This window comes from Myripristis murdjan, chromosome 16, assembly GCF_902150065.1.
Source record: "Myripristis murdjan chromosome 16, fMyrMur1.1, whole genome shotgun sequence".
NCBI classification, from domain to species: Eukaryota; Metazoa; Chordata; class Actinopteri; order Holocentriformes; family Holocentridae; genus Myripristis; species Myripristis murdjan.
In genome coordinates, this window is record NC_043995.1 from 6,772,808 (window position 1) to 6,799,348 (window position 26,541).

Genomic DNA, 26,541 nt, shown 5'->3' on the forward strand with positions numbered 1-26,541 from the left:
AAAAATCTGCATTTTTGGTTAACTCTGTCACATTTTCATTTTCTTTTTCACTAATAAATGAATACAGTACTGTGTAGCTGCACATGTGAAAGTCTCAGATGTTGGGCCGATAGTTATGGCTCTGAAATAAGTTTGTCTAAAGGTGAAAATCCCAGATCTGGATCACCACCAAAATAGAATCAACTTATTCTTGGACTAAGGTCTATCTGCTCTCCAGATTTTAGCTAAATCCATTTACAGACAAACAGGCAGGCGGGAAAACATCACCTCTTTCCAACTTTGTATCAGAGGCAATCGAGCAAAAACAACTTAGGATATTAAAGCTATTTAACCTGTTACCACATGGTATTTTCTTCAGCCTAACCCACATTATAGGGATTTGGAGCATAGCTTTGTGATTTAGGGACCATATGAATCTACGCCTGACACGTCCCTACTGGAATGTGCTTTATTTGAGCTGTGATGATCGTTGTCCACAGAGGTTGCAGTTATAGATTTCCCTCTTTACAAGCTTGCTACACAGCCGCAACACTGTTGTGCTGCCCCAGAAAGAATCTATTTGTTTAAATGCCAATCTGGAGCATTTTATTCAACTGAAAAAAACAACTACTTTCTGTAAATATTACTCAGCAGCACTGAAACACATTGATGTAATGGTACTCTATGTAGTTGTTATGATTTAACAGTATTTACAGTACAGAATAGCTGTATGTGTGTCCCAAGGCAAGTGTAGGTATGTCTACATCTGTAATAGGATTTTATTAAGCTATACTGTATGTAGTAGTTAGGTGGGAATGTATGGTGTAGAATTGTTGTGGAATTAGCCATGTGGGGGTGTGTTGTTAGTTATGTGTGGGTGGTTCAATGTCAGTATTGCATCTGGTATTGTGTTGCAGCATTTGTGTGCTCGGTTTCTAATCTGATTACTGAGTGAGCGAATAGCAGCAGATGGCTGACTGTAGCTTGTGAGTACCTTATCACTCCTCTGGTGCAATTACCTCTATTTAAAAACTAGTTGCAGTTAAAATAATAGCCTCAATGCATTTTTTTTTTTTTCATGGGCCCCCTCGAGACTCGACACACAAATGTTGCCTGTGAACAAAGATCATAGCAGTAAAAACAACTCAAGGTATGATGGGGAAGCACGACAACTTGTTAAAATTCTGGGCAGGATCACACAGCAAGTGGTGTTTAAAGGGCATTTCTCAGTATTCTATGCACCACAGCATTAACACTAAATATGGTCTTAATTGAGATAAAATAATTTAGTCAAATTGTTTACCTGAGCCATTTCCCAATTACAGTGTTTACCCAATGCAAACTGAAATATGTGTATGCACATAAACACTTGTGTAACATGTTGTGCTGCAGTGCTATGCAGTGCTACTGTAGGTCTTACAGTAGCAGCTGTTAAGCCTGAAGACTTAAACATCCTGTTGCCTATTGGTACTGAGCTTATGTGCTGACTGGTTCGGTAGAAACACACAAGACCTGGCATATGCTGTCACCCAGTAAACACACATGAAACCCATCACCACCAGAACATGACACTAAAACAGCAACAGAAAGAACATGATGAAAAACTGTCGTATGAATCAAATGCTATTACAGTGTGTCAAGTCTTAGTGCAGTCATGAGAAAAAGAGCTCAGTCCAGGTAAACAAAGATTCAGCCCGTTGTTAAGGCAAAGTGGGAACAATGCCAGCTATAGTGTTAATATTGTGCTGCTCGTGTCCCTTGGAATGTGAATGGTGTGGAGGCTGCATTCCAAAAATACACATGGTCATGTGATAATCTCACTCCTCTCCAGGGTACAACATCTACTATCAGGTTGAAGGTGTAGGCTCAAACAAAGCACTAGTATACTAGTCTTAGTGATTAAGTGGATTTCAGTGAGATTATAGTAATAACAGCGACAGATGGAGGGAAGGTCAGTAGTTATATTAATGGTTAACTAATACTGTAGAATTATAATAAGAGTAAGATATAATAAGATAAGGAATACTGTCAGATTTAAGCACCGTGACAAGCTACCTCATAATGCTGAAGTATCATAGCCATGGTGGTATCTTTTTAATGGGTTTATAACAGTAATGCTCACATGGAGGGACAGATATAATCTGATCCGCAGTAATCTGTTGGATTATGGCCTTGAGGGTGTATCAAGCCTGTGACTGTGGTCATGGCTGGACAGAGGCGTACCAAATGTCACTGTCTCCATTGTTTTCAGTGCAGACATGGTGTTTCTCTGTTTTTGTCTCTTTGGGCTTAGTTTTGGGTTGAAGTCTAAGCTTCTCTAACAAAATCTAACCCGTTATTTTGTTTAATAACATACTGGTCTGCATGCTGCTATGTCTCTTGCATGGTCCTAGGAATGCTATGATAAACATAACCTGTACTATGACAAAACCATTTTTTTGTTTGTTTTTAATATACCCTTTTGTATTGTGGATTGCAACATTTTCAGAAATAGGTACAACCCTTGTGACAAAAGTGCCTTTTTTCTCATAATGTACACAGTGTTTTGGAATTTTCCCCATTTTTCCCAGAATAGTTGACCTGTTTTAATCCTACTGCAGCTTACCTTTTGGGGCTGAGCCAGTGTTTGGAAGCCAGTGGACTATAGGCTGTATGGACGGTTATTGGTTGGAGTCAACACCAGTCTGTTTACTTTTAGCCAATGCAGCAGGTTTCAGTGGAAATTAGACCAAATTTCTTTTGCTTACTATAGTATCTCACAGAAAAACACACACAGCACACACTGCACTAGTAACTTTTTAACATGATAACATTTGACTGCCTCAGTTCTCGTCTTTGGTCTTTGGCTTTTCTCAGATCACTTTTCTCACTTTCTCTGATCACGACACAATGAAATCAGAACATTGACTATGGATTGGTTAGACTCCTGATTGACTGCTGTTGTACTGCTCTACACAGAGTGGTAGTGGCTCAATTTAGTTTTCTGCTGCGTGAATGGTTAACTAGCTTAAAGTTTCATATGTTTGTGATGCAGACAAATAGATCCATCGAATAACTGATTGAGTATGCAAGTTTAAAATGTAGAACTCCAAGTCTGCCTTTGTTTCGTTATTATATTATAAATTAATTGTATATGTGAAAATGGCATTGAAATTAATTAATTATTCTGACCTGTAACAATAAGTCACAATTATATTTATGCTGTTTATTGGCCAAAAAGTTAATTTAGGATTCTGCATACACTCATACACACATAGACAAAAGGATACAATTCATACATTACCTCTTCATAGACAGAATGTAAAAAATGTACACACACAGACACAAAGCTACTGTTATGGTAAGTTCTTGCAAGAGAATGCTGAATCGGGTTATGAGATACATAATTTCCTACTGTACTCTTATGTGGCAGCATCTGTGTACACACACACACGCACACACTCACACTGGCAAGTGTTTCACTGGCTTATTGTCTTTGAGGAGCCAACTGGAGGTCAAGATGTTAAAAGTGCTGAACCAGACCTTGCCTTTCTCTTTCTCTCTGAGTCGCTCCATATGAAGTGAACCAGCTGTGACCTCAACACAATACAGAAGAGTCTTGTCAGTGCTGAACTCTGTGATGTGATTTTAGCTGCAGTGATGATTTTACTGTAAAACCACAGACAAATAGAATACTGAAATGACATTACATGAAGTGACTTTTATACAGCAATAATGACTGATCGCCTATTGATAATGAATTTGTACATTGGATTTATTGCCTCCCTATTGCTCGGTGAATTGGAGAAGTCTTAACAAACAGCACACTGTTAATATGGCTACTGTAAAAGAAAAAAAGACAATATTTTACTTTTCGTCAGTGTTGTTAGTCACCAAATGACAACCATTCAGGCATTCACAGTCAGCTGAAAAAGTTACCATGGTGATGATGACTCACCGGGGCATGCTGGGACATCCAGGAAGTGACGATAGGACACAGGAAGCCATGGAGAATGTGTTTGAACACACAGAAATGAGGGACGAGAATCATGAAGCCAAACCTAGAGAGAGATGTCAGATGGATAAAAGAGTGTGACTAGGTGGCAGAGCGAAAGAGAGACAGGGGAAGAATTGGTGAGAGTGGACATGTTTGTGCTTGCTCCTGTGTAGTTCAAGTAGACTACAAAAGTCAACATTTGTTCAGCGTTCAGAGTGTGACTATCACTCCTGTTGTAGCCATTATGTCCCGTAGTAATCCTGGAGCAAGCACCACATTATTTGTAACTGCAAATAGTCAGAATTGGCCATCAGGTTATACTTTTTCAGCAGTTGTGTAGATGTTCATCCTGCATTTAGTGAAGTACACAGCAAACCTACAGTATTTTCAGTAACTTTCTTGACATTTTAAGGGATTGAAAAGGCTTAAGAAATCGGTAACATGCTATAGGCACTGCCACAAATTATCAGCTCGCTCCAGTCCTCCCTCAGCTCACCTTCAGGTCTCGAGTCACATTTTAAGAAGCATTGAGATAGGAGATTGTGTTGAAGTAGCCATGCAGGAGGGTGAGGATGACAGACATGTCCTGCAGAGAGGCTCAGGTGTGGCTTGTACCTGTTGGCCACTTCCACTCTTCGCTGCAGGTAGGACTGATTGACTAGTTTGTTTACACACTGGTTGGCTGGCTAACTGACTGCTTGACAAGAGTGCCTGAGATGCTGAGTGTAATATTTCCTAAAGTTGAAATATCATGTCTGTGTGAAACTGTCCTCTATCCTGGTGAGTCTGAATCATTGTTTTGAGAAGCTTATCTGCCTCATGTCGAATGGGGAGCTCTGTCAGACCCTCTGAAAAGTTCTTGTGTCAGTGTTTTGCAAGCTGATGTTTACTAGTTTACTAACTGGCCAATTTGCTTCTTTCCTGACTGGCCTTTGTTTTTCTTTGCTGCTAGCTCTTCAACAAAATCAGCATGTTGGAAACCCTCATGAGGACGGTGACAGATTAGCAGTGCTGACAATTTCCTCAGTTGAATCAGATCTGCCGGTGCTATAAGATGATTTGAGTATTTGTTTTATTAATTTTAAAAAATCAGAAATGAGAAAATGCATGAACACAGGTTTCATTTTTGACAGACCACACCAATAATAATGAAGGCAGTCATAATCGCATGCAAAATATTCACACTGTTTGAAACCTATGGCCTAAAACTAATTAAGGAAGCTGCACAGAGATTTTTATTGCCAGCCAAATTGAAATACTGTGCTGCTTTGTCAGAATAATGAGACGACATGCAGGTATATCAGGTTGAATTAAGCTCTCATAACTTACTGCTTTAAAGAAAAAAAAGAAAAAAAGTTCAAATTATTAAACAAATTAAAACAAGTGTTCTACTGAAGAACTCCCAAGTCGCCCGCGGGGGTCTGTGACAGACGATATGAGGTGTTTACTTTCAAGACCAGCTCTAACTGTGACTCTCCCTGTCTCTCTCTCCCTGTCTCTCTCTGTGTCTGTCTCTTCCCCCCAGAATATGACAGCCAGTTAGCCCCAGCAGGATCATCTAAGTCAGGCATGGCGTCGTCTTCCTACCTGGAACCCAACCTCAACCACTCCTCAGCAGGTGGTTGTGGGGTCAAGTCCCGGTCCGGTGGGCCTGGCGGCACAGGTGTTAGCACCAGCGGCTCTGCTGGAGGCCTGGAGCGCCCACCGGGCTCCATGGACCGGGTTCTCAAGATCTTCCATTACTTCGAGACTAACAGCGAGCCGTGCACATGGGCTAGTAATATCAGGCATGGAGACGCTACAGATGTCAGGGTAAGAGGGAGGTGAAATACACAATATGGACACTCACATTATACAAACACCACCTCCCTTTCTCAGCCCCGCCCTCATCCTTGCCCTGTCTCCTCCGCTCTCTTCAACAGGGCGTCATCCAGAAGATAGCCGAGATCCACAAATTGCGCTGTGTGTCCTCTCTGGGCCTCCGTCTGACACATTTGCGCTCCGAGGCGCTCCATTGGCTGCACCCTGACCTTGGCGTGTCTCACGTCCGGGAAAAGTACGAGAAGCAGCACCCCCAGGAGGAGTGGAGGTAAAACTGCAGCCTAATTGAATGTTTTACACACATTTATCACTCTCTCACTCTCTTGTTCTAGATCCAGTTGAGATTATTTCAAGGCAGAGAGAGGAAAAATATTGTTTACATATGATTTTGCTTAAACATCCTTTGACAGACCAGACAGCTTCTGCTTTGGCTGAATGTCAATTGGAGTGTCAAATATTTCATCAGTGTTTCTCCAACACATGAATCTATTATTGTATTTATTTATTGTATTTTTTTTTTTTTTTTTTTGTATTATAATGGCCAAAAATGATAGGGATTTTTTTTAGGATGTCACAATACCAGAATTTTGGTATTCAATGACATCCACAATCCACAATTCTTGATACCAATTTCAATACCTCGGAGAAGGTGCTGTCCCATATACTTAAGCATAAATTTGCGGAATATAACAGTTACAGATGAATATGGATGTCAAGGTTGGATGTGTTTCCACCTTCCACCTTCCACCATCTGGGAAATATGAAAGCACTGTTTGATCGCTGGCTTTTGCTCATCTATGTTGCCTTCTTCATCTGCCTGGAAGGCAAAATACTTCCATATGTGGCTTCTGTAATTTACTCTTTCCGAAGTTTTTTTGTTAGTTTGTGGGTCAGGAGGAGCTAGAGGAGCACCACCCATCATCTTTGTTGTTTTTTGTGTGTGTTTATGCGCTCTCAAATGCTCTTGTGTGCTGGTAGCGGGTGCTTAGTTACTCGTGTTACAAGATGGCACAACTGATGCCATATAAAAACTAGTGCCATAAGGTTTCTTGAAACCTTGACATGGTATCAGGTCTTGTGACACACCTATTTGCAGCTAAAAGCTGCCACAATTACAATTTGAAATTTGTTGATTTTTACTTATCCCCTGGTTCCTATAACTGATAATGTGTTACAGCACTGTCACAAATATTTACAAATTCAAAGTACTGTGAAGAACACACAGGAAGCAATAGTTCAGATCTGCAGAAGGAAAATAAATACACATTCAGAAGAGGTCATGAGAAATTGTCATAATGCATCATGAATAGTAGAACTGGAATAAATGTGAGGAAGTTATTTGCTGTTGATGTGTTTGTGTATGAACAACTAGAGATATCTGCGATTTTGAGTCCAGTTTCATGCTGTCCATTCGAAGTGAGGCAGTGCTCTTCCAGTGTTGGAAGAACTGCTGTGTTTGTGCTGCAAGTCAGACCGCTACAGTTTGTAGAAAATGATGCTGCGGGGCACACAGAATATACACACAGAGGGCTACATATAGAACAAGACTATTTTCTCTGGAATGTTTACCTTAACAATTTAGGGCCAATCAATTACTTTCCACCTTGCTTGGTGCTACATTTTTCCAAAAGGTTTATTTACGGTTGTTCTTCTCAAGCTGATAATGCAGCATAATGAAAACACTTTATATACAATACATTTAGGAGAACTGAAATTATAACATTTAATTGGAATGTGCTCATCATTCATAATTATAAAGTTGCACAATATTTGTGATATACTACTGTCTAGGATTAATTGGGCAGTGGTAATTACTTAGTAAGCTGCTTTAGCATGCCACAAATTAGAAGAGACTATAAATTGGGAAGAACAGCTTTGTTTGGCAATTTTGTGCAGTATAACACTACAAGCCAAGCAGTGAGAACAAACAGGCCAAACAGAAAATTGTCATGGTGAGCACTTAAGCCTAATTCATATCATCAGTTTTCATTCCCTGTTGTCTTAAGTCTAAAATGGCTGCCTTTGTTTTCCTTGATATTATTGTGCAGAGAAGTATGCATGTGTAAAATCTTCTGCTTCATTGGATCCCTTTTTTTCTGTTCAAAATAAGTTGATTCATGCTCTCTTATTTATTAGCATTGCTGTAGGTCTGTAGAGTGTGATGTGGTTCATGACAGTGATGGACAGCCTGTTTCCCTGGAAACCAAACAAACAACAGGCAATTTGAGTCGGTCTTGACAAACCTTTCCTACAACCTGAACTTTTCTACATGTATTTCCATAATGTTTTGCCATTGTTTCTAGCTGGCTGTTATATTGCAGGACAATGTAGTGTTCTGCAGAAGTATTTTCTGGAAAAAATAAACTACTCCTCTATTTTACCTCCAGCCCTGATATGTACAGATTTTTCATAGCAGGTTGCCTGATTCAGCCTCCATAGAATTTTCTTATCCTCTGTCGAATTTTCTAACAATGAATCTAAACACTTTAGGTGTTACTAATGGTGCACACATTTATAACAAGTCATCTTTATCTGAGCGTGGTAACTGTGGGGAACCAACATTTTCAAATCCTCATCATGGCCCAAACCTGATTTTTCAGGATGTTTGTGTTAGCTTATGTTACTTTATTTTACAAACTCTTTGACTTAATACCTTGATATTACATATTTAAACACAAAAGATTTTTGATGGAAGTAGAGTATTTAGTGAGGTAGATGACTAAGCAGGTAGAGGCAAAAATAGAACAGCTAAAACAGTCTAATAAGTTCAGAAAAATTAATCCCTTTACTGTAATGCAGCCTTTTAAACCAGGAAAGACAACACTTATGTCATATCACAATATTACAAGATTCAAAATTACAGATTATATCTAGCTTCATATCACAATAACAGTATAATATGATTGCTATATTGTCCAGCCCTACTTTGAGCAGAGTCTGAATAATTAGAGGAGTTGCTAAGTAAGTCAACTGGTGAAGAGTTGACTTGGCAATGATTCACATGTTATAAATGTCCTATAGGCCTGTGCAGAAGCAGTTCTTGGTTAAGCCACAAACCCACTAACCAAAACTCCCACTTTCAATCCACAGTTAAGCTGTGTTGGTGTCTAGCAGCTGAAATTGTTGGCAAATCAGTTGAAGAATCCTTCCATCTATTGTTTTCCGGGCACTGGGTGGATGATGTGTATTACTCTCAAATTCTCTTGAACCAAAATGAAAAGAGAAAAATGAATTCAGAATGAACTGAGTTGTTAAGTTGTACCGCGCAGCAGCAAGCTGAGCAGCTCTGCTAGTTGTTGCCTGCTGCCTCAGAGGGAGGCTGAGCTGCTTGCCCACAGGAGCTGCTGCTGCCAAGCTATTGTTAGAACGGGAGAAAGTAGCCCAGGGGATGGACTGACGCTCCCTCTTTTCGCGCTCCCTTGCGTGCATTCTCTCGCTCTCTGTCTCATACACTCAAGCTTTTTCTTGTTCGCTTTCATCTTTCTCTCCATCCCTCTCTCTCCTCATCTCTCACATCTCTCTCTCTCTCTCTCTCTCTCTCTCTCTGTTTTTTCTCATCCTGCTCGCTGTCCTCTCTCTAGCACATGGCGTTTTCTCCCTCGCATTCTCTTTTTGGTTCATTCATTATAGAGTGGAACATGTTTTATTCATTTTGTCCTCAGCCTTGATTTCCTTTGTTATCTAACGTCCTGCCTGTGGCATCACAGCGACTAGGAACTCACTATTCTTCTGACCCAGTTCTCTGCACCGTAGTGATTGCAATATGTCAGTCATAAAATAATATGTCACTATAAACTCTGATGGCCCATCTGGGTACTTGTGTGCCACAGCTAACTGGCGAGCATTAATTCAAGTGTCTCATTATGCATGATGGATTTACAGGGGTGTCACTTTTTTGTAACTTGCTGTCAGACAACTATGTAGTCTGGGCAGCAGGGTACAATAGTGAATAGGAAGGTCATTGTTTATCCTGTAAGACCCGAATTCAAATGAAATTGTGTGCAAGATACCTCATCTGCCCTGCTGAAGTGTCTTTGAGAAAGACATTGAATTCCCAGCAGCTTTAGCACTTAAAGGAGGAAATGAAGTATTACATGAAAACATAGACATAGTTAACATCATGACTGAAAATACAAGCTAAATATTTTATTTTATTTTGTTTACTTATTTATTTGGACATTTTAGATGATTTTGAACTTTTGAACATAAAGTATACATGATTTTGATAGAATCTGCAGCTGTATGTAGCCCCTAGCAATTGATTTCCAGCAGAGCCCAGGCTCTCTGTATGGATGTATTACCTTATATAACTACATCAGGAGCTTGCAGTAGTCTGCTTAGGTGCAAGAATATTTGAACCAAAAAGTGATAATTACTAGAATTTGTTTCCCTAAGGCTGAGTTCAGCTCTCTTTCACTTCAGTCCCTTCAAGAGTTGGATTTTATTTTAAATTCAAAAAGAGAAGAGGTTTTTGACTTGAGAAAATCGTTGCATCCCACAGTTTCTCTCCAGTACCGTTCTGTCATTAGAAAAGAACTTCATCTCACCTCTATGAGACCTCCAGACGGTTCAATTGATCGCTAAACAAGGACAGGAACAGCTCTGTCCACTCCCCTTGCCAGAAGCAAGCGCCTCCAACAGGCCTTGAGACTGTATAATGAAAAACAAGGCAAAACCGACAGACTGACGAAACCATCATTCAGGCTTGAAATGTAGACATAATTTCTACATTTCATAATTTAAAATCTTAGGCTTTTTTTCCCCTTCAAATAAATACGTGTAATTTTTCTTTTAAGTGTGTACTCTAGAGTTTCAGTGAGACGCAGATCTGAATCTGAAAGCATTTATTAACAAGTGAAAAATAATAATTGTAAAAAAAAAAAAAAATGGTATTAAATTTGTTGATGTATGCAAAATAAAAGGGTGTCTATCTCAAACTGGACCAGACCAAAGGTGCTGAAATGTGCTGATGTGTCTTCATATGAATATATGTTCATTGGTAGGCATGTGTTTTCGGCTTTAGTAAGCTAAATGTTTTCTCAGAGAGCAAGTATGTGTTTGTGTGTGTGGTTGTTTTACCATACTGTCTTTCTGATTCTCAGGTATGAGTTACGGATGCGGTACCTTCCTAAAGGTTACCTCAGTCACTTCTCTGAAGACAAACCCTCTCTCAACTACCTCTATCACCAGGTGAGACAGACGCAGGATCATAGAATCGGAAGAGACAGACAGGCGTCTCCCTGGTGCGCTAAACACTAAATAATGAATGCATGGGGAGTGTATTTGTTTGAGACGATTTCTACCACATGTCCTTGTCCTGTGTCAGTTGCTGGGCTTTCCTCATATTGTGCTGTATTGGCCATCTTGTTCCTGAACATTTCATTACCATAGGCGTTCTTGTTTAAAGGTAGTGGCTTCCACTCACACTGTGATTGGTTTGAAAATATCCCATGTCACATATACTGATGTCCCTCATATATCAGTTAAATAAAAATCCTTAAAATTATTCTTTTAAACGTATTCAAGTGTCACAGTTCACACTCTATTTGTGTCTGAGTGTCCAATGTGGCAAATTTGCACTTACAGCATTTAGCTTAATCTAGAGCAAATTATGTTGAGAATGATGGTAGAATAAGACTGTGCTGCTGCACTGTGTTTCTTCAGGTCAAGAGTGACTACATGCAACATATAGCTGACCAGGTGGATCAAGATGTCGCTTTGAAACTGGGCTGTTTAGAGATCAGGTGGGTACACACAAACACACACACACACACACACACACACACACACACACTCACAAAAAATAGCTGAAAATGAAGCAAACCTCACCACTATGTCAGTGCTTTTTTCAGATCAGTTTTCTGGAATGTTTGATCTAAAAAAATCTAGCTAAAACCAGCTAATCCTGTTCCTACACAGTATTGATGTCTTTTTAATCTGTGTGTACATTGCAGGAGGTTCTTCAGAGAGATGCCAGGCAACGCCCTGGACAAAAAATCCAACTACGAACTACTAGAGTAAGATTGATTTGTTTCACATGTATTGATATTTTGGTAGCACTTAACATTATGCTCCCAAATTACAGGGTAATAACCTAAAAAGGATGACAGTATGATGAGAAAATGGTAATTACTCGTTGTAATAAGTAACTGTTTCTAATTAGATTGGAACAATCTACCTTTGCTGCCTGCAGTTGATTTAAATTCAATGTGGATAAATTGTATGAATGATATATTTGCAGCCAGTCAAAGAGAATGTATTATGTGTAACTGTATTACTACATTCAGGAAAGATGTTGGTTTGAGACGGTTCTTCCCCAAGAGCCTGCTGGACTCCCTCAAGGTGAGAAACTCGTGATTACTTTGAAAACCTTTGCTCATAGAAAATCAGTGAATGAAATGTAAATTAATTTAATACTGAAACGGCACAATGGTCGCAATGCCTTTGGAAAACCCAGCTGGGATTAGTCGGCTGGCTGAAAGGCTGCTTGACTGACGGACCAACCAGCTGACTCTCTAGGTGACTGTCTGATGGAACAACTAATTGTCAGGAATTAAGTTGATGCTGCTGTTGTCACTATCAGATTGCCTTGTCACTTGTCTGTTATGCGTTTCTTGGCTGTAAACCAATGTTCTTTCAGAGAGCTAAATCCCTGACCTTGAATTGCTCAGCACCGGTTCCCTCTCTCTCTCTCTCTCTCTCTCTCTGTCAGGCAAAGACTCTTCGTAAGCAGATCCAGCAGACCTTTAAGCAATTTGCTAACCTCAATGATGAGCAGAGCATCCACAAGTTCTTTGAGATACTCTCTCCTATCTACCGCTTTGACAAGGAGTGCTTCAAATGTGCTCTCGGGGTACGGCATCACTTACTTCCATAAGAGGGAATGTTGCATTTAAAACCTCTCTATTTAAATGGCTAGACAAAGCCAGTTGCAGTTTTCAGTGATAGTCATGCTTGATTCATAATCTTACTCACTGGCCAAGTCATCAGGTCTTTGGAATGATGAGCACGCACAGTGGTAATTTTATATATGTTGTTACACAGTTAACGTCTCTATAATAATATGTTAGTAGGCCACAAACAGGATGTATACCCTTTTTACTCCCATAGCACACTTGATTTTAAATGTAGTAAAAATGCATATGAACCTTTGAATGACTTTACGCAATTTCCTTTTTGCCGTTATTATGCCCATTGGATAAAAAGTGAGTGAACTAATGAAACTTGACATCTATTTGAATTTTCTCTTTTTTCCTCTGTCTTTCTGTCTCCCTCTCTAGTCTAGCTGGGTTATATCAGTAGAGTTGGCCATTGGGCCAGAGGAAGGAATCAGCTACCTCACTGATAAGGGCTCCACGGTGAGTTATCACACAGAAGACTTCTCATCTCACAAAACCTAACTTTGTCCTGTCAGTAACCATATAGCCTCAAAAAGCCCCCCCACCGCCCCCCATTGTTTTGTTTGTTTGTTTGCTTCCGTTTTAATAAAATTATCTATACCAACAAATAACTGCTCCATTCTAGTATTCCCAGACCTCAGCTTGGCTTTCAGCACTATGGAAAAGGTGATTGCAAGCACACAGGGGGCATTGCCAATACTGACCTCTGCTGGTTCACTTCTTGCCTGTCCCTTCAGTCAGTTTGGGAAACTCTTGTGGCCTCATGTCTGTGGAGGTTCTTTGTCATCCAGGTCATGGTTATCTGCATATAGTTGAATTGAGGTCAACAGGACTTGTTTGAAGATTCTTGAAGATGTTTCACTTCTTATCTAAGAAGCTTCTTCACTTCTGACAAACTGGTGGGGAAGAAATCCCTGGGACTCACCAGTCTGTCAGAACTGAAGAGCTTCAAAGACGAGAAGTGAAACATTCAGGAACCTGCAAACAAGTCCAGTTGACCTTGATTCAACGCTATGTGGATCTTGTGCTCTCAGTTACCCAAGTCAAGTGCGATGTGCTTCAAAGGCTGATTTTAGGCCCTTCTCTGTCCTTGCTATATAAACTCTGCATTCACAACATAACCTGCTAACATAACACTAGGTCTTACTGTGATAGTGATGGCACATAATTCAACAGTGCATCCTTCAAAACTGCATGACTCCAAGAGTGCAGTGTCCCCTCATACTGACATGTACACATTACGTATTGTATGTATTAAAATTTCCTAAATTAAAGGGGCATTAAAGAAATCTCCAACCTGTCTACATTTATCAACAACCAGCAAGAGATGGAACAGCACTGGTGGAGCTTGGGAATGTCTTTACATTTGATGGGCGGAAACCAGACTGTGCTAAAGTAGAGAGTTTGAGCTGAAAAATGAGTTTTACAAACTAAAAATCTGAGCACCTGGCGTCGGCATCCTTGAGCAGTCAAGCGATTAGGGAAAAACACACCTGGACCTGCTGTGCTGACTGCCTGCTGTGGTGAAGACTTAAAACCAAGAAAAGAGTGCTGTGTACTCATACCAACAGTGCAGGGATTAATTTGTTAAATTTCATCTTGATGAAGATGGACTCTTAAAATGTCAGCAGTTGACAGTGGCAGTTCTCACTGCTGAGAAGATTGTCTATATTGTGTCCAATGTCAAATGTTTAGGCTATTATTACTGTTGTTGTCATTGTTGTATGTAAAGGTAGATATATTGATCTGGGTTAGATTCTTGTCTGGGGTTTTGAAGGAAGTATCCCTTACCCAGGGTCCAAAATGAACTTTTTTGCTTATCTGCCAATGGCAGGTAAACTGAGAAAAATATTTGTTACACCCATAAAACTGCATCATGCATTTTTCACATTTGCTTTTGGGCTTTTTATTTTAGCCAGGATCTGATGGGCTCCTGCATCTTTCAGATGAACTTCTACGAACACCAATCTCCATGACTTTTCTCTTGCCTTTATGTTTTCTTTTTGGTGTCTTAACACTGGTAATATGTTGCCACATCTCTAATAATGCAGATGTTTCTTTCTGCAAAAACATAAACATGATGTAGGAGGTCCGTGATAGTAGTAAGCAGCTTTGGTTTGATTGGCTGATGTCAGGTATGGTGGATAATGAGGGGCACATTAGTGTCAGCTGGTACACACACAAAAAACATTGCAATGTAACAGTACTTTCAAAATATTTACTGTCCCCCTGGCTGGTGACTCCAGTTTATTTACCTGCCAAGCCCCTAATCTACCCATATTTGGCAGAGGTACATGGTGTTAATTTTGGACCCCGCTTTACTTCCTCAACCACATATGGATATGGATGCATGTGGGACCTAGAGTTCCTCTCAATATTTCCATTCTGTTAGATAAGAGGGCACCAAGACATACTTGAATTTTGATTGTTAATATTTCTCTTTGTCTCTCCCCAGCCTACCCACCTAGCTAACTTCACCCAGGTCCAGTCCATCCAATACTCAGCTATGGAAGAGAAGGACAGGAAAGGCATGCTGCAGCTCAACGTGGCAGGGGCTCCAGAGGTATTAAAAAAAAAAAAAAAAAAAAAGCACATACACACATACACTGACACCATGCAAGATGGTTCTATGCCGAACACTGCTTACTGTCTGTTGTTGGAACACTGTATTTTGATCACATTCACCTCGTGTTGCCAATTATTACAAATGAACACTTAGGCTGGAGTGCTAATGCCTTATGCAACGTTTGAGTTAATTCCATGTTTGAAAAACCCACGAATACCTGTTAAACCATACATTTATGCAGGGCTGAGCATATGAACTGCAAAACCAGGCCAGCGTGCTTCACATTTGTACTTTGCTGAGAGATTGCCAGCCAAAACACATTTATTTAGATTGATGGTGAGCCAGTGCTCCTGCTGACGTCAGTGTTTGAAATAGTCATGTGTATTCTCTAATGCCAACATTGTGTTTTACATTTTTACAATGGAAGACCATAAGCTTGTTAAACAGTGTATGTGAAGTTGTTGTGCCAAACAAACAGCAGGACTAACACTGGAGTGGAAGGGGGGAGCAGGGAGGGGTGGCTAATAGGCCGGGGGGAGTGAGTGGTGAGTGGGGTTGCCATCTGTGCACGAGTGTCAGCATGAGTGTGTCTGTGTGAGAGTGGATGTGCATTCATAGCAGGTGTTACTAGTGGAAAAGCATGTGTGCATCCGTGCAAGAGTATCTGTGCGTGTGTGTGTGTGTGTGTGCATGCATGTATGTGAAAGAATGAATGAGCGTGCATGTATGAGTACGCGCGTGCTGGGAGAAGACGTTATTTGTGATAAAGCTCTGATTGTCTCTGAGTCTACTCTGAAACAACTCTCTGTCCCAGTCTCACACTAATCCCTCTGTGTGTGTGTGTGTGTGTATATCTGTGTGTAGCCTCTCACAGTCACCACTGCAACGTTGACAACCGCAGAAAACATGGCTGACTTGATTGACGGCTACTGTCGGCTCGTCTCTTCGGCAACCCACTCCTTCATTATCAGGGTCCACAAAGGTAGGCTGCACGAACACATACACACATCCTAACACACACTACGCGCACAATGATTTTGACATAACAGGGTCTTTCTTAACATTACTGTGGCATGGCTCCTAATGTTTGAGCTAGAAAGTCTAGAAAATGTTTGTGTAATAATTCTTATGGATTTCATGACAGGTACGCAATATCTTCAGAATAGTTACAAGAAACAATATCCACTCATGCAAGACAAAAAAAAAAAAAAAAAACACCTTTAGTTGTTTTTATTTGGAGTTTTGGGTTCTTAATGCAACAGTAAAATATTGCTTGTTGTTGAACCTTTTATCATAAATAGCATTTAGGGGTAGAGATTACTATCAGGCATCTTTTATAAATGATAGTAATCCTTGGATGTTTCAAGTAAGTTTGTATGCTTGCCCTTTTGAATAGTCAGCCTCTGTTCATTCAGTCTGTTCTAAAAATAACGCAAATAAGTGTTTGCAGCGATTTAGATCTAGCATGAAGCTCATCAGCTCTTTGTCTTGTTCACATGTCCTTTATGTCTTCCAGAGGGAGACAGAGCCCTGCCTTCCATCCCCAAGTAAGTCAACTGGCTTCCTCTCTCACTGGCTCATTAAGAAAAAACGCACAAGTGACACAAGTGTCACTTAGCTAAATTTTATTTTTTTGTTTTTTATTTTCAAGTTTATTTTATCAGGGACAATGTACAAAATACATTAAACTCAAAGAGAAAAGATGCTTTGTACCAGATTTAGCCTAAGCACTAATTTCCATCTGCAGTCCCAAATAATTATGAAGTTAAACACTGTGAGGCATAAATGGGCTGCCAGTTCTAGTGACATACAGACATAGAAGCAGAAATAGCTTTGATCCCCTGGCTCACACAATTTTATTAACAGGCTGGTGGTTTCATTGTTACTGCACAGCCATTTTATTTTCATTGTTTTGTTTTACAATTCAAAATTGATTTTTGATTTTTTTTGAGTGAGTCTTCTCACTCAAAAAAAAAATATTGGTGATTAATTTTAAACTCTTCAAGATTCATAATAAAAACAAACATTTCTTGTTGTGCTTCATGTCTTTAGTCATATCTTTAAAATGTTCGACAGTGTAATCTTTGAAAGAGGCAGATAAGGCCATGCTGTGGACAGGATGCGGGAGGAGCTTCCCTTCCTCTGGTTGGCAGCACTGTGGGGAATCTTCATACAGTTGCTGTGACTGGAAGCTCATTCTGAACAATATTTAGACACGAGTAAACCACCGAAAATAACTCTCCTCTCCTCTGCAGAGTTTCAAATCATGAGAAGCGGATGGAGAAGCGGATGGACGGCGTTCGTACCAGAGCGGTTTGTGTCTCAGGTATAAACCCCTGCATCCCTTTCCCTCTGTCTGTCTGTTTTTCTATCTTGTCCTTTGCTCTAAATGTCATGAGTGACAGTGTGTTTGGCTGCTGAGAGTCTGATAAAGGGTTCTTATGTGTATGTGTGTGCATGCATGTCCACGAGCACTAGCTTTTTTCCTCCATAAAGCCCGGTCTGTGTGGGCAGTGAGGAGTCCTTCTCTTGCCAGATGTCCCCTTGGAGAGCCTTAGTCACTGTCTCTGTTTCTACTATGACTGTCCTCTGACCACTGACTAAACACCATTTACACAGAACGAAACCACAAAATCTTGATAGTGGGATCAAATCATTGAATAACATATTTGAGCTTTGTGTGTCAGCTCTCTAACTAACAGTCAAACTAACGCCTCTCCCTCTGTGTCTCTCCATCTCTTTTTGTCCCTCTGCATGCGGACTCTGCAGGTCACACTAGCGGCGATGGTAAACAACATTCTTTGTATTAATCAACCTAGTAACACTGTGGAATTTCTGCTCTGTGTCTGTGCGTGTGTATCTCTCTGCGTGTCTCCCTGTTGACCCGTCCGGGGTCTTACCCATGACTCAACCTGTTTTCCTTCAACTTGTTTCTCTGGAAAGAACAAACCCTTTTCCATCCCTCCCCTTTCCTCTTCTCTCTGCCTCCCTCATCGCTCTCACTCTCTCTTTCCCATTCCTTGTGTGTAGCTGTTGCATCGTACATGATTGCCTTGTCTGGTTTTGCATGCATTTGGAACCGGGTATGGTGACGGTGTTTTGGAAAGGTACTCGTATCTGATGGTGGCGTCTTTCTGTTGCTGTTGCTGTTTCCTCCATTCGATCCACTCTGTCTTTTTTCTCTCTGTGTCAAGGTTCACAGAGCTGCTTGAGCTGGCATGCAGTGATTGATCTGTTCACGTGTCTTATGGGAGGTGGCGGGAATATATTTCACCTGTTGTTAGCTGCTGCTGTATACTGGAAAAATCTCCAATGTTACCACCTTTTAGTCTTTTTAGTTAATGTATTGTTTTTCTCCGAAAATATATAATCCCACTTGTATCCAATGCTTACCAACTTCCAACTGCACTGGAAACAATTGGGATTATTTCATCACACTGACAGATTTTTTCACTTGTTTTAAGATAAACAAGATTGTTTTGTAGTGTAGGGATAACAGAGGGGATGCACTAAGTATTTCATATTGACAGGGGGTGTAAGTGCATAATTTGGGGGATATAAAATATTAAGTATTAATGTAAGGACCCACAGTGTTGTATTTGTCAGTCCGCTCATATGGAGCTGTTAGCCTTAACTCCCTGCAGCACACTCGGTGCTGTTACTGCCTGGAGGAACATCGAGGAGGCTTTTAGAGACAAGTTTGATGGTAACTGTTTCTCTTTTTATCTGCCTACAACTGAGACTTGACGTCTCTCTTTACTCTTTCTTTTCCTCCCCCACCTCTCTCTGGCTGTGCAGAAACGGATGACTACGCTGAGATCATAGATGAGGAGGACACCTATACCATGCCTTCGAGTGAGTAGTCACACACATGTTAAATGATGTCTGCAGCATTTGTGTGATATCAAGCCGAGAGACGAAGTGACAGGTGTCTGCGTGCGCATGTGTGTGTACTCCGCTGATCAGTGGATCCTCCTCTGACTCGTCTATATCATGCAGCATACTGTATATGCATGTGTGTGTATGTGTGAGTGAGTGTGTGCGTGCGTGTGTGCGTGTGTGTGTGTGTGTGTCTTAGGGGGTGGGTTGGGGGTTACCCAGTTCTGCAGGAGCCATTAACATGTGTGGTAGTTAAGTCTTTCACTGTAACACTTAGTTAACTTTAATTTGAAAAATTTGGATTCAGCCTTTTCTTGAAATATTTTTCTGCTGGTAATTACATTCTCTAACTACACTATATAATTTATGTTAACAGATACATAATACAATCAGTTGGAATTTCAGTGATCACAATAACCAATAATTATCTGTTTGTTGTGGCCAGCACCAATACAATAACCGATAACACTCATCATGCATTTGCCAAAATGTGAAGAGGACGACTTTAACTTTTTATACTGACCAGATTAAATTCCCATTGTCAATACTGTTTTTGTAGAAAAATTGTTGTTAACATTAGACCATTTTTTTCTGACATTCTTCATCAAATATTGTCTTTTTCCTCTCTTAAAGTGCTAACAGGAAGCAGTGCAGTTCATATTATTTCAAGTGAGAACCTTATATGGCTAGAGAGCCCCCACATTAGACTTGTAGCAGTGTGTAATGAATGGCAGTCAGTCAAAATAGATAAGCATTAGAAAGACCTGCAGAGGAGCCACAGCTGTTGTTAAGAAAAAGCTCCACATTATTGAATGTAAGTATCATCTCAAATTGGAACAATGACAATAATTACATTTTCTCATTTATGAGATGATAATATATCATCACAATATATTGTCATCGATATAATGTGCATCCCTACATGTAAGACCAGAATATGCTTTCCCTTGTTCTTTCAGTATCTTGTGTTGTGTTTTGTAAAAAAAATACTTACTTAAATGCAATCACAATTTGTGGATTCATATCAAATAAAATTTGACTGGATGGATGACAAATATGCCCAGCCAAAGAGATGAATGAACATCTAAATGATCCACAGTCACATGTGTTAGTCTTGCTTAGAAGGGGAAGCCACTTAAACCACACACTGTCTTTGTATTATTAGACCTGCAGTCTATATCTGTCTGAATGAGCTGTCACAAGATTTGGCTGGAGTCACAGATTCCTCGAACCGCGTTGACACACTGTTACCACATTATCTGGCCACAGTCTCTAGATCGTAGCCAACATTTTCAAATGGCATTGAATTTCCGCTTATCACTATTTCTGTATTACCACCATACCACGAGTCCTCAGTATATGTCAGTTTGCTATTTTTGTGTAAGAAGGCTGTCTGTAGGCTGTTTCTTGCTAAACATCCTCCTGGATTATAGCTTTACAAATAAGACTTGAGTGGAAAGGGCCAGTTGTGCTTTTGTTGCTGCTGAGTCGTGCCTGTTCGCATTGTCCTGCTGGCTTAGATTTAGGACTGTTGTTCAGCCTTAGCCCACTGCAGTTGTCAGGGGTGATGCTACATGAGCAACATTTGGAGGCAGTGAAAGTGGGCTTTATCGCCTTCAGCAGGAATGATAACTTGGGCAAAGTGAATGTGGATAGCATAGTGGGCTGTAAGGGCTGTAGTGGTAATTAAATGTTGATTTTACCTGAGAAAATGGCCCTGAATTGCCCCAAAATGTTGCCTGCGTGTCATAAGCATACAGCACTGTGTACTGTACGTTGTTCCATGCCACCAAATTCCAACACGGCTTTGCTTTTTTGGCTATACATAATTAATAGCTTTCACTTAAGTCCTATGCACATACAGTTCTTTGAACACACACACGCATAAACAGAGAGAGAGAGAGCGCATAGACAGATAGCTCACACATTTATTGTACATACATTGTTGGATATGTACATTAAATAAAACTGAAAATAGCTACTGTATTTGTTAGGTTTTCTAGTCTGTTCAGTGTCACGTCACTATCTCTGCCTTCTTAAATAAATGATGTACTAAGAAGTGATCCATTAGCCTAAGTGCAATACACTCACACACGTCAGCTTTGGGTAGGTCATTCTCAGCTTGTCATGTTCAGAAGTCTAAACTGGGCAGTGCAGCGGAGCAGTGAGGAACATAGGAACAACTTGTGCCAATTCTGTGTTAGACTGGTTTTCACTTTGCTCCATGCTGCCTCTGTGTTCATCTGTATCCCACAGCTGGTAGCCACTCAGATCCGTCTGTTTGGTTTCTCATTGGTCTCTTCATTGGTTCGTTTGGTGGTTCATTGAGCTTGGAAAACACATGCGGTTTATGAAATGTTTTTTAAGCTAACTAGTGGTGACCAGTGGTATTCATTGTTTTCTCCTGATTTTCTTTTCTGAGTGTGCACACAAATTTGATAAAGCCTCCTCAGGCAGAAATACATAGTTAACCATTGCATAAAGGCCATAATAACCTTGAGAGAGTTCTTTACTGTGACAATGGCCACTTTGCTGATGAATTAGTGCTGGGCAACAGGGACGCTATCAGCTATCACAGTACCTTTGACTGAATACCTGATTGTCTATAATTTGATTGTAGAGATGACTGTTGGTGTTTTTATGACATTTAGAGATTTTTGATAAACAATTAGTAACGAAGCTATGATATCCAAACAGGTAGAGGCAAATAATAGATGAGCCTGAACTGAATAATATGTTTAGAAAATTGCCTCTCCTTACTGTAATGCAGCCTTTAAAACGATAGTACAATATCCAAAATACCAAATAATATCTAGAGTTATATCACAGCATCAGTACAAAATTGATATATTGCCTAGTACCTTGGTACCTAGGTAAGTACCTACTGTGTAGCTGCATCACTGTCACACTCCTAATCAGGAAAAAGACCTCCCTCTTGGATATTATTGCCCTGAGACTGACAAAAGCAGTAAACACTGACTGCAGGAGCAATATACTGTTCTCTGTACTGACAGCTAGTTATTTCTGTCTCTTATCACTAACCCATTTTCCCAGAATACTATGGACTAGATCAAGGTAATAATTGGAACACACTATAACTGGTTGTATTGTGATGGCACTTTGATTTGGTGGTTGTTGTGATTATTATTTTCCGTTTGCTTGCTACCGTCAGACAAAATTCTCCCATTTCGTTCTGTATCCCCTGTTGATTTGACTCCCCCCTTGTTGATGTTCTGTTGGTTTGCTGTCAGTTTGTTGATGTGAAACGACGGTTGGCTTCAGAACCAAGTCCCAAGTTGTTGGACGAGGATCTTGTTGTGTGCTTGAACCATTAAAGGAAAGATGATTGTAAAATTCAATACCATTTGACCTGCAGAATAATGACAAAAAGGTAACAATGCACAGTTGTACCTGTTTACAGGGGCTGTGCAACAATAACATGACAGCAGCTAATATTATTTAACCAGGCAAGGTGACTCAGAGCATGCTCTTATTTACAGCAACAGCCTGAGGGAGGAGGTGCAGGGAGAAGGAAGGATTTAAAATAGATACATTTACCGTACCATTTTTCAAACTGAAGCTGTTAGAAACAGGGCAGTCCCACTCCACTGTTTTACTACGGCACTCCCTTCTGTTGTCCCTTTTTAAGGCCATGGTACATGGGCGACATTTTGAGGCAAAGTAGATGCGCATTCATTATGGCCAGCTGTAGTTTATTGTGGTACTTTTCGTACGTTAGAGTCAGAACCACATGTATTCCCCTCCCACTGAAGCCATATAACCATTGCCTAAAAAAGTTGCTCATGTACTTTGCCATTTACAACGCAGTGATACATACAAAAATATTCTTAGATTTTCCAAATATACTGAAATATGTAGCTCCATGTTTGTCCATGTAATAAACAACAGCCTATGGATAAAGTCGGGTCAGCGTTTTATCCTGCGTGCAAACCAACCACCAGCCTCGTATCAGCAAAAATTGTACAATGAAAATTAATGTAAGTCAAATTTAAAGAGCCAAGGTGGAGTTGTTTTTAATTTTTTATTAAAACAATTTTTTTATTAAAAAAAAATTGTGACTCAACTTTATACAGTCAACCTGACTTTATCCATATTACATGTATTTTCACTTTTAAATTCATGTTCGTGCACACATTGAGTGTCATTGGCTGTATTCTGTGGCATGCCTGGCTGTGGTTTGCTAATGTTCGCATGCTTTGGGATTGCTGTTTTTCAGCATCAGTCAAGCTTGTCAGATTAGGAGGGTGGATTTTACTCTTTAACACTTTTCTTTTTAACAGTATTAATCCAGAATAGTTAAATTTAAATGAGCAGTTCAATATGAATGAGCCGCTGGAAAAGAAGGCATCACACAGAAAGTTACATGCCTCGGGGTAATCGTGTTTTTATTTGACACCGGTTCTTGTTATCTGAAAATTTCAGAGATACATCTGTTACAAATAGTAACTGTGTCAGTCTTACAGACATTTGCTGGCGGATGTGTTTCAAAAGGAGACACTGCCAGCAGTCGATTGTAAATATGTCGTGCAGCGGAAGGCAGAGGTAAACAAGCCCTGCACACTGTGATAAGCTGTCGCTAGTGTTGAAAAGGATTACACACACTGTGGACATAAAGCCTTAACCAACGCGTAACAAGATAGGTTTTGTCAATGAATCAGCTTGAAGGAAATGTATTCTAGATCTGCTCTATTACTCTGACAAGCTTGGTAAACACAGGGCCTGATCAAGAACTGTGTGAGAGTGTGTGCGTGTGTGTACGTGTTTGTGATGTAATGGTCCACTCAGTTTTTCCTCATTTGTGCGTCTCTGTTTGTGTGTGTTCATGCCTTGTGTGTGTCCAGCACGGGACTATGAGATCCAGCGGGATCGTATTGAGTTGGGACGCTGCATAGGAGAGGGCCAGTTTGGAGACGTCCACCAAGGAGTCTACATCAGTCCGGTATGTCTCATACAAGTCCTTGTAAAGTCTTAAAATGTCTTGAAATTCAATCTTACAAATATTTGGTCTTAAAAGTCATCTTAAATGTAACTTTATGAGGTCTTAATTTCAACGTAAACTTTTAATCTAATTGAATTTAATCTCTTTCTATTTGTTAAAATGAGTCAAACTCTCCTGCATCAGAGTCAGTATTTGTTGATATCATAAAACTCACTATTACTTTTAAACCATTAAACTAACTATTGAAGCTAACCATGCTAATACTGCCTCTGTACTGACCTGCTGCACTCACCTGCTGGGAGGATGATCCAGCTCACTTCATTCTTAGCTGTAGGGAGAAATCCAAGAAAACTCTTATACTCACCTGTCCCACATCCAGTGGGGAAAAAAGTCCTGGTTAGGTTTATTACAGTAGCTGTTTCCTCTCTAACATAAAATAAACTGCTAAAATAACACATCATGCAGTCATCTAGTTAATAACCAAACATATTTGTACCTAAAACTGACCTCTGACTCAGACCAAATATGTAATAATTACCTTTATACTTATCTTTAGTGCTGATTTAAATAAGGAAAAAATGATGATTTGTCAAAAAAGTCCTAAACTTAATTAAATTGTCTTTAAAAGGTCTTAAAAAGCATTAAATACAGCTCTCTGATACCTGCAGACACCCTGTTTTAACATTACTTCAGTCTATCTGCAACTTCCCTCTGGGGCTCATACAGCACAGAATGTGATCCAGTGTGGTCAAGTTACACTCGGTGCATTTCACAAACCTAGTTTTACAGGAAAGAACAAAAATCAGATTGTTTTCCTGTCAAAAAATGACAGATTAAAGGTAGAATCATATTCTTCAGGCAAATCTCTCACTCACCTTACAATCAAATACAAGAAGTTGTGCTTTGAAATCTCAAAAATATATATAAATATATAAACATTTTTTTTATACTAAGATGGATTTTTTTGTTTCATGTTTAAAAACAAAGTTCAGTCGTCCTCTCTCTTCCCTCCTTGATGGTGGGGTAAAGTTATCTTTGTGCCATTCATCATGATCTTGAGCATTATCTGAACATTCATCCATGTCAGCTGTCAAGAGGCAGGCCTACATATTTCACATACTGCACTGCTATTTGCACCCCGGAACAAATGACAAAACCACATTTGAATGAACTTGTTGAATGCAGAATGTCAAAGATCATTCAGCCGCTGCCCTCTCTCTCACTAACTCTCCTTTTCTCTTTTCTCTCTCTCACTCTTTCTGCAAAGTGAACTTGAAACTAACCTAAATAAATTTTGAGAGCCTGGAGGCACATCACAGTGACAGCAGAGGTTTTGCTGAATGACAGTTGTACCAGAGCCGAATGATTGGCTTGTCACTCATTGACCGTGGTGTACGCACAAGTCTCATAACTTCATTTCAAGAGGGTCACAGCAAAAAAAATACGCAGTAACTTTGTTATAATAGGCCTCTCTTAAATCAAATCACCTATGCTGTGTTGTTGGAAACTTGAAAGAGGATGAACATAAGGATGAAGAAATATTTATACATTTTTTTTATGTTACTAGCTATTATATAACTGATACACTGTGTTAACTTGAAATTATACTAAAGTAGGTGTACTGAGACACCTAAACAAATCAAAAAGAGTCATTTTCAACATAAAATCTACACATGCAGTGGGGAGGGGGAAAAAACAGATTGTCTCATCCCCTTTTCATCTGCTACAGCATGATGGACAGGATTTAATCTGAAGTCCAGGAGGCTTTCACAAGCAAATGGCATTCTCTGATGGCAGAGTGGAAGAAGCATTGCACAGGCAATCAGACATCTGTGATGAATCATTCATTGAGTAAATTCCCAATAACATGTGTACGACTCCTGATGGAGTAAGAAAGGAAACTTAATTGTCCATTAATGCAATCAAGCACCATGCAAATTAGTCCTCAGCTTGATGTAAAGCGCATTTAAAAGACTTAACTACGTCACATGATGAGATAAAATGAAGTAAAAATACTATAACAGTTACCCCACCTGTTATGGTATTGAAGTGTGTGTTCAACACGCCCGAGATGCTGCGCACCAATCCCACGTTTCTGCTCCTCACCTGTCTGTTGAGCTGTGAGATGGACGTGGGTATGGATGATCCTGATGAGTGACAGTTGTGGTTCTGATGATGTTGTTTTGGGTGATGTGACAGGAAAACCCCGCCCTGTCTGTGGCAGTGAAGACCTGTAAGAACTCAACATCAGACAGCGTCAGAGAGAAATTTCTCCAGGAGGCGTGTAAGTTCCTTGTGTCTCTGCGTGTGTTCCAGTTATTTCTCTTCCCAGCTGCTTTTGATGCACAGTGTACCAGCCTGCCAAGTGCAGGCAAATTTGGAGGTGAGACCTCCTAAATCCAACTAAAAAGCAGATCCTTGGAGCTACTGTTTGTAATAGCACTGATAACATTAATTAGTT

At 40.0% G+C, this 26,541-nt stretch overlaps 1 protein-coding gene across 5 annotated transcripts in view; it reads left to right on the top strand.

Moving 5' to 3' along the window:
- The window catches only part of LOC115373323 (focal adhesion kinase 1-like), a 92,769-nt gene that overhangs the window by 29,169 nt on the left and 37,059 nt on the right, over positions 1-26,541 (top strand). For 2 of the 5 annotated variants that reach the window (XM_030071646.1, XM_030071649.1), the window contains exons 3-18: positions 5,481-5,767; positions 5,878-6,044; positions 10,879-10,966; positions 11,441-11,520; positions 11,731-11,793; positions 12,064-12,118; positions 12,489-12,629; positions 13,057-13,134; positions 15,131-15,238; positions 16,106-16,223; positions 16,758-16,788; positions 17,497-17,567; positions 18,011-18,028; positions 19,040-19,096; positions 23,983-24,080; positions 26,280-26,364. In XM_030071646.1, the coding sequence (XP_029927506.1) occupies positions 5,525-5,767; positions 5,878-6,044; positions 10,879-10,966; positions 11,441-11,520; positions 11,731-11,793; positions 12,064-12,118; positions 12,489-12,629; positions 13,057-13,134; positions 15,131-15,238; positions 16,106-16,223; positions 16,758-16,788; positions 17,497-17,567; positions 18,011-18,028; positions 19,040-19,096; positions 23,983-24,080; positions 26,280-26,364 (1,501 nt within the window). In that variant the 5' untranslated portion in view covers positions 5,481-5,524. Of the gene's footprint in view, positions 1-5,480; positions 5,768-5,877; positions 6,045-10,878; positions 10,967-11,440; positions 11,521-11,730; positions 11,794-12,063; positions 12,119-12,488; positions 12,630-13,056; positions 13,135-15,130; positions 15,239-16,105; positions 16,224-16,757; positions 16,789-17,496; positions 17,568-18,010; positions 18,029-19,039; positions 19,097-22,174; positions 22,196-23,982; positions 24,081-26,279; positions 26,365-26,541 lie in introns of all 5 variants that reach the window. The other 3 variants (XM_030071647.1, XM_030071650.1, XM_030071645.1) reach the window with 2 other exon arrangements.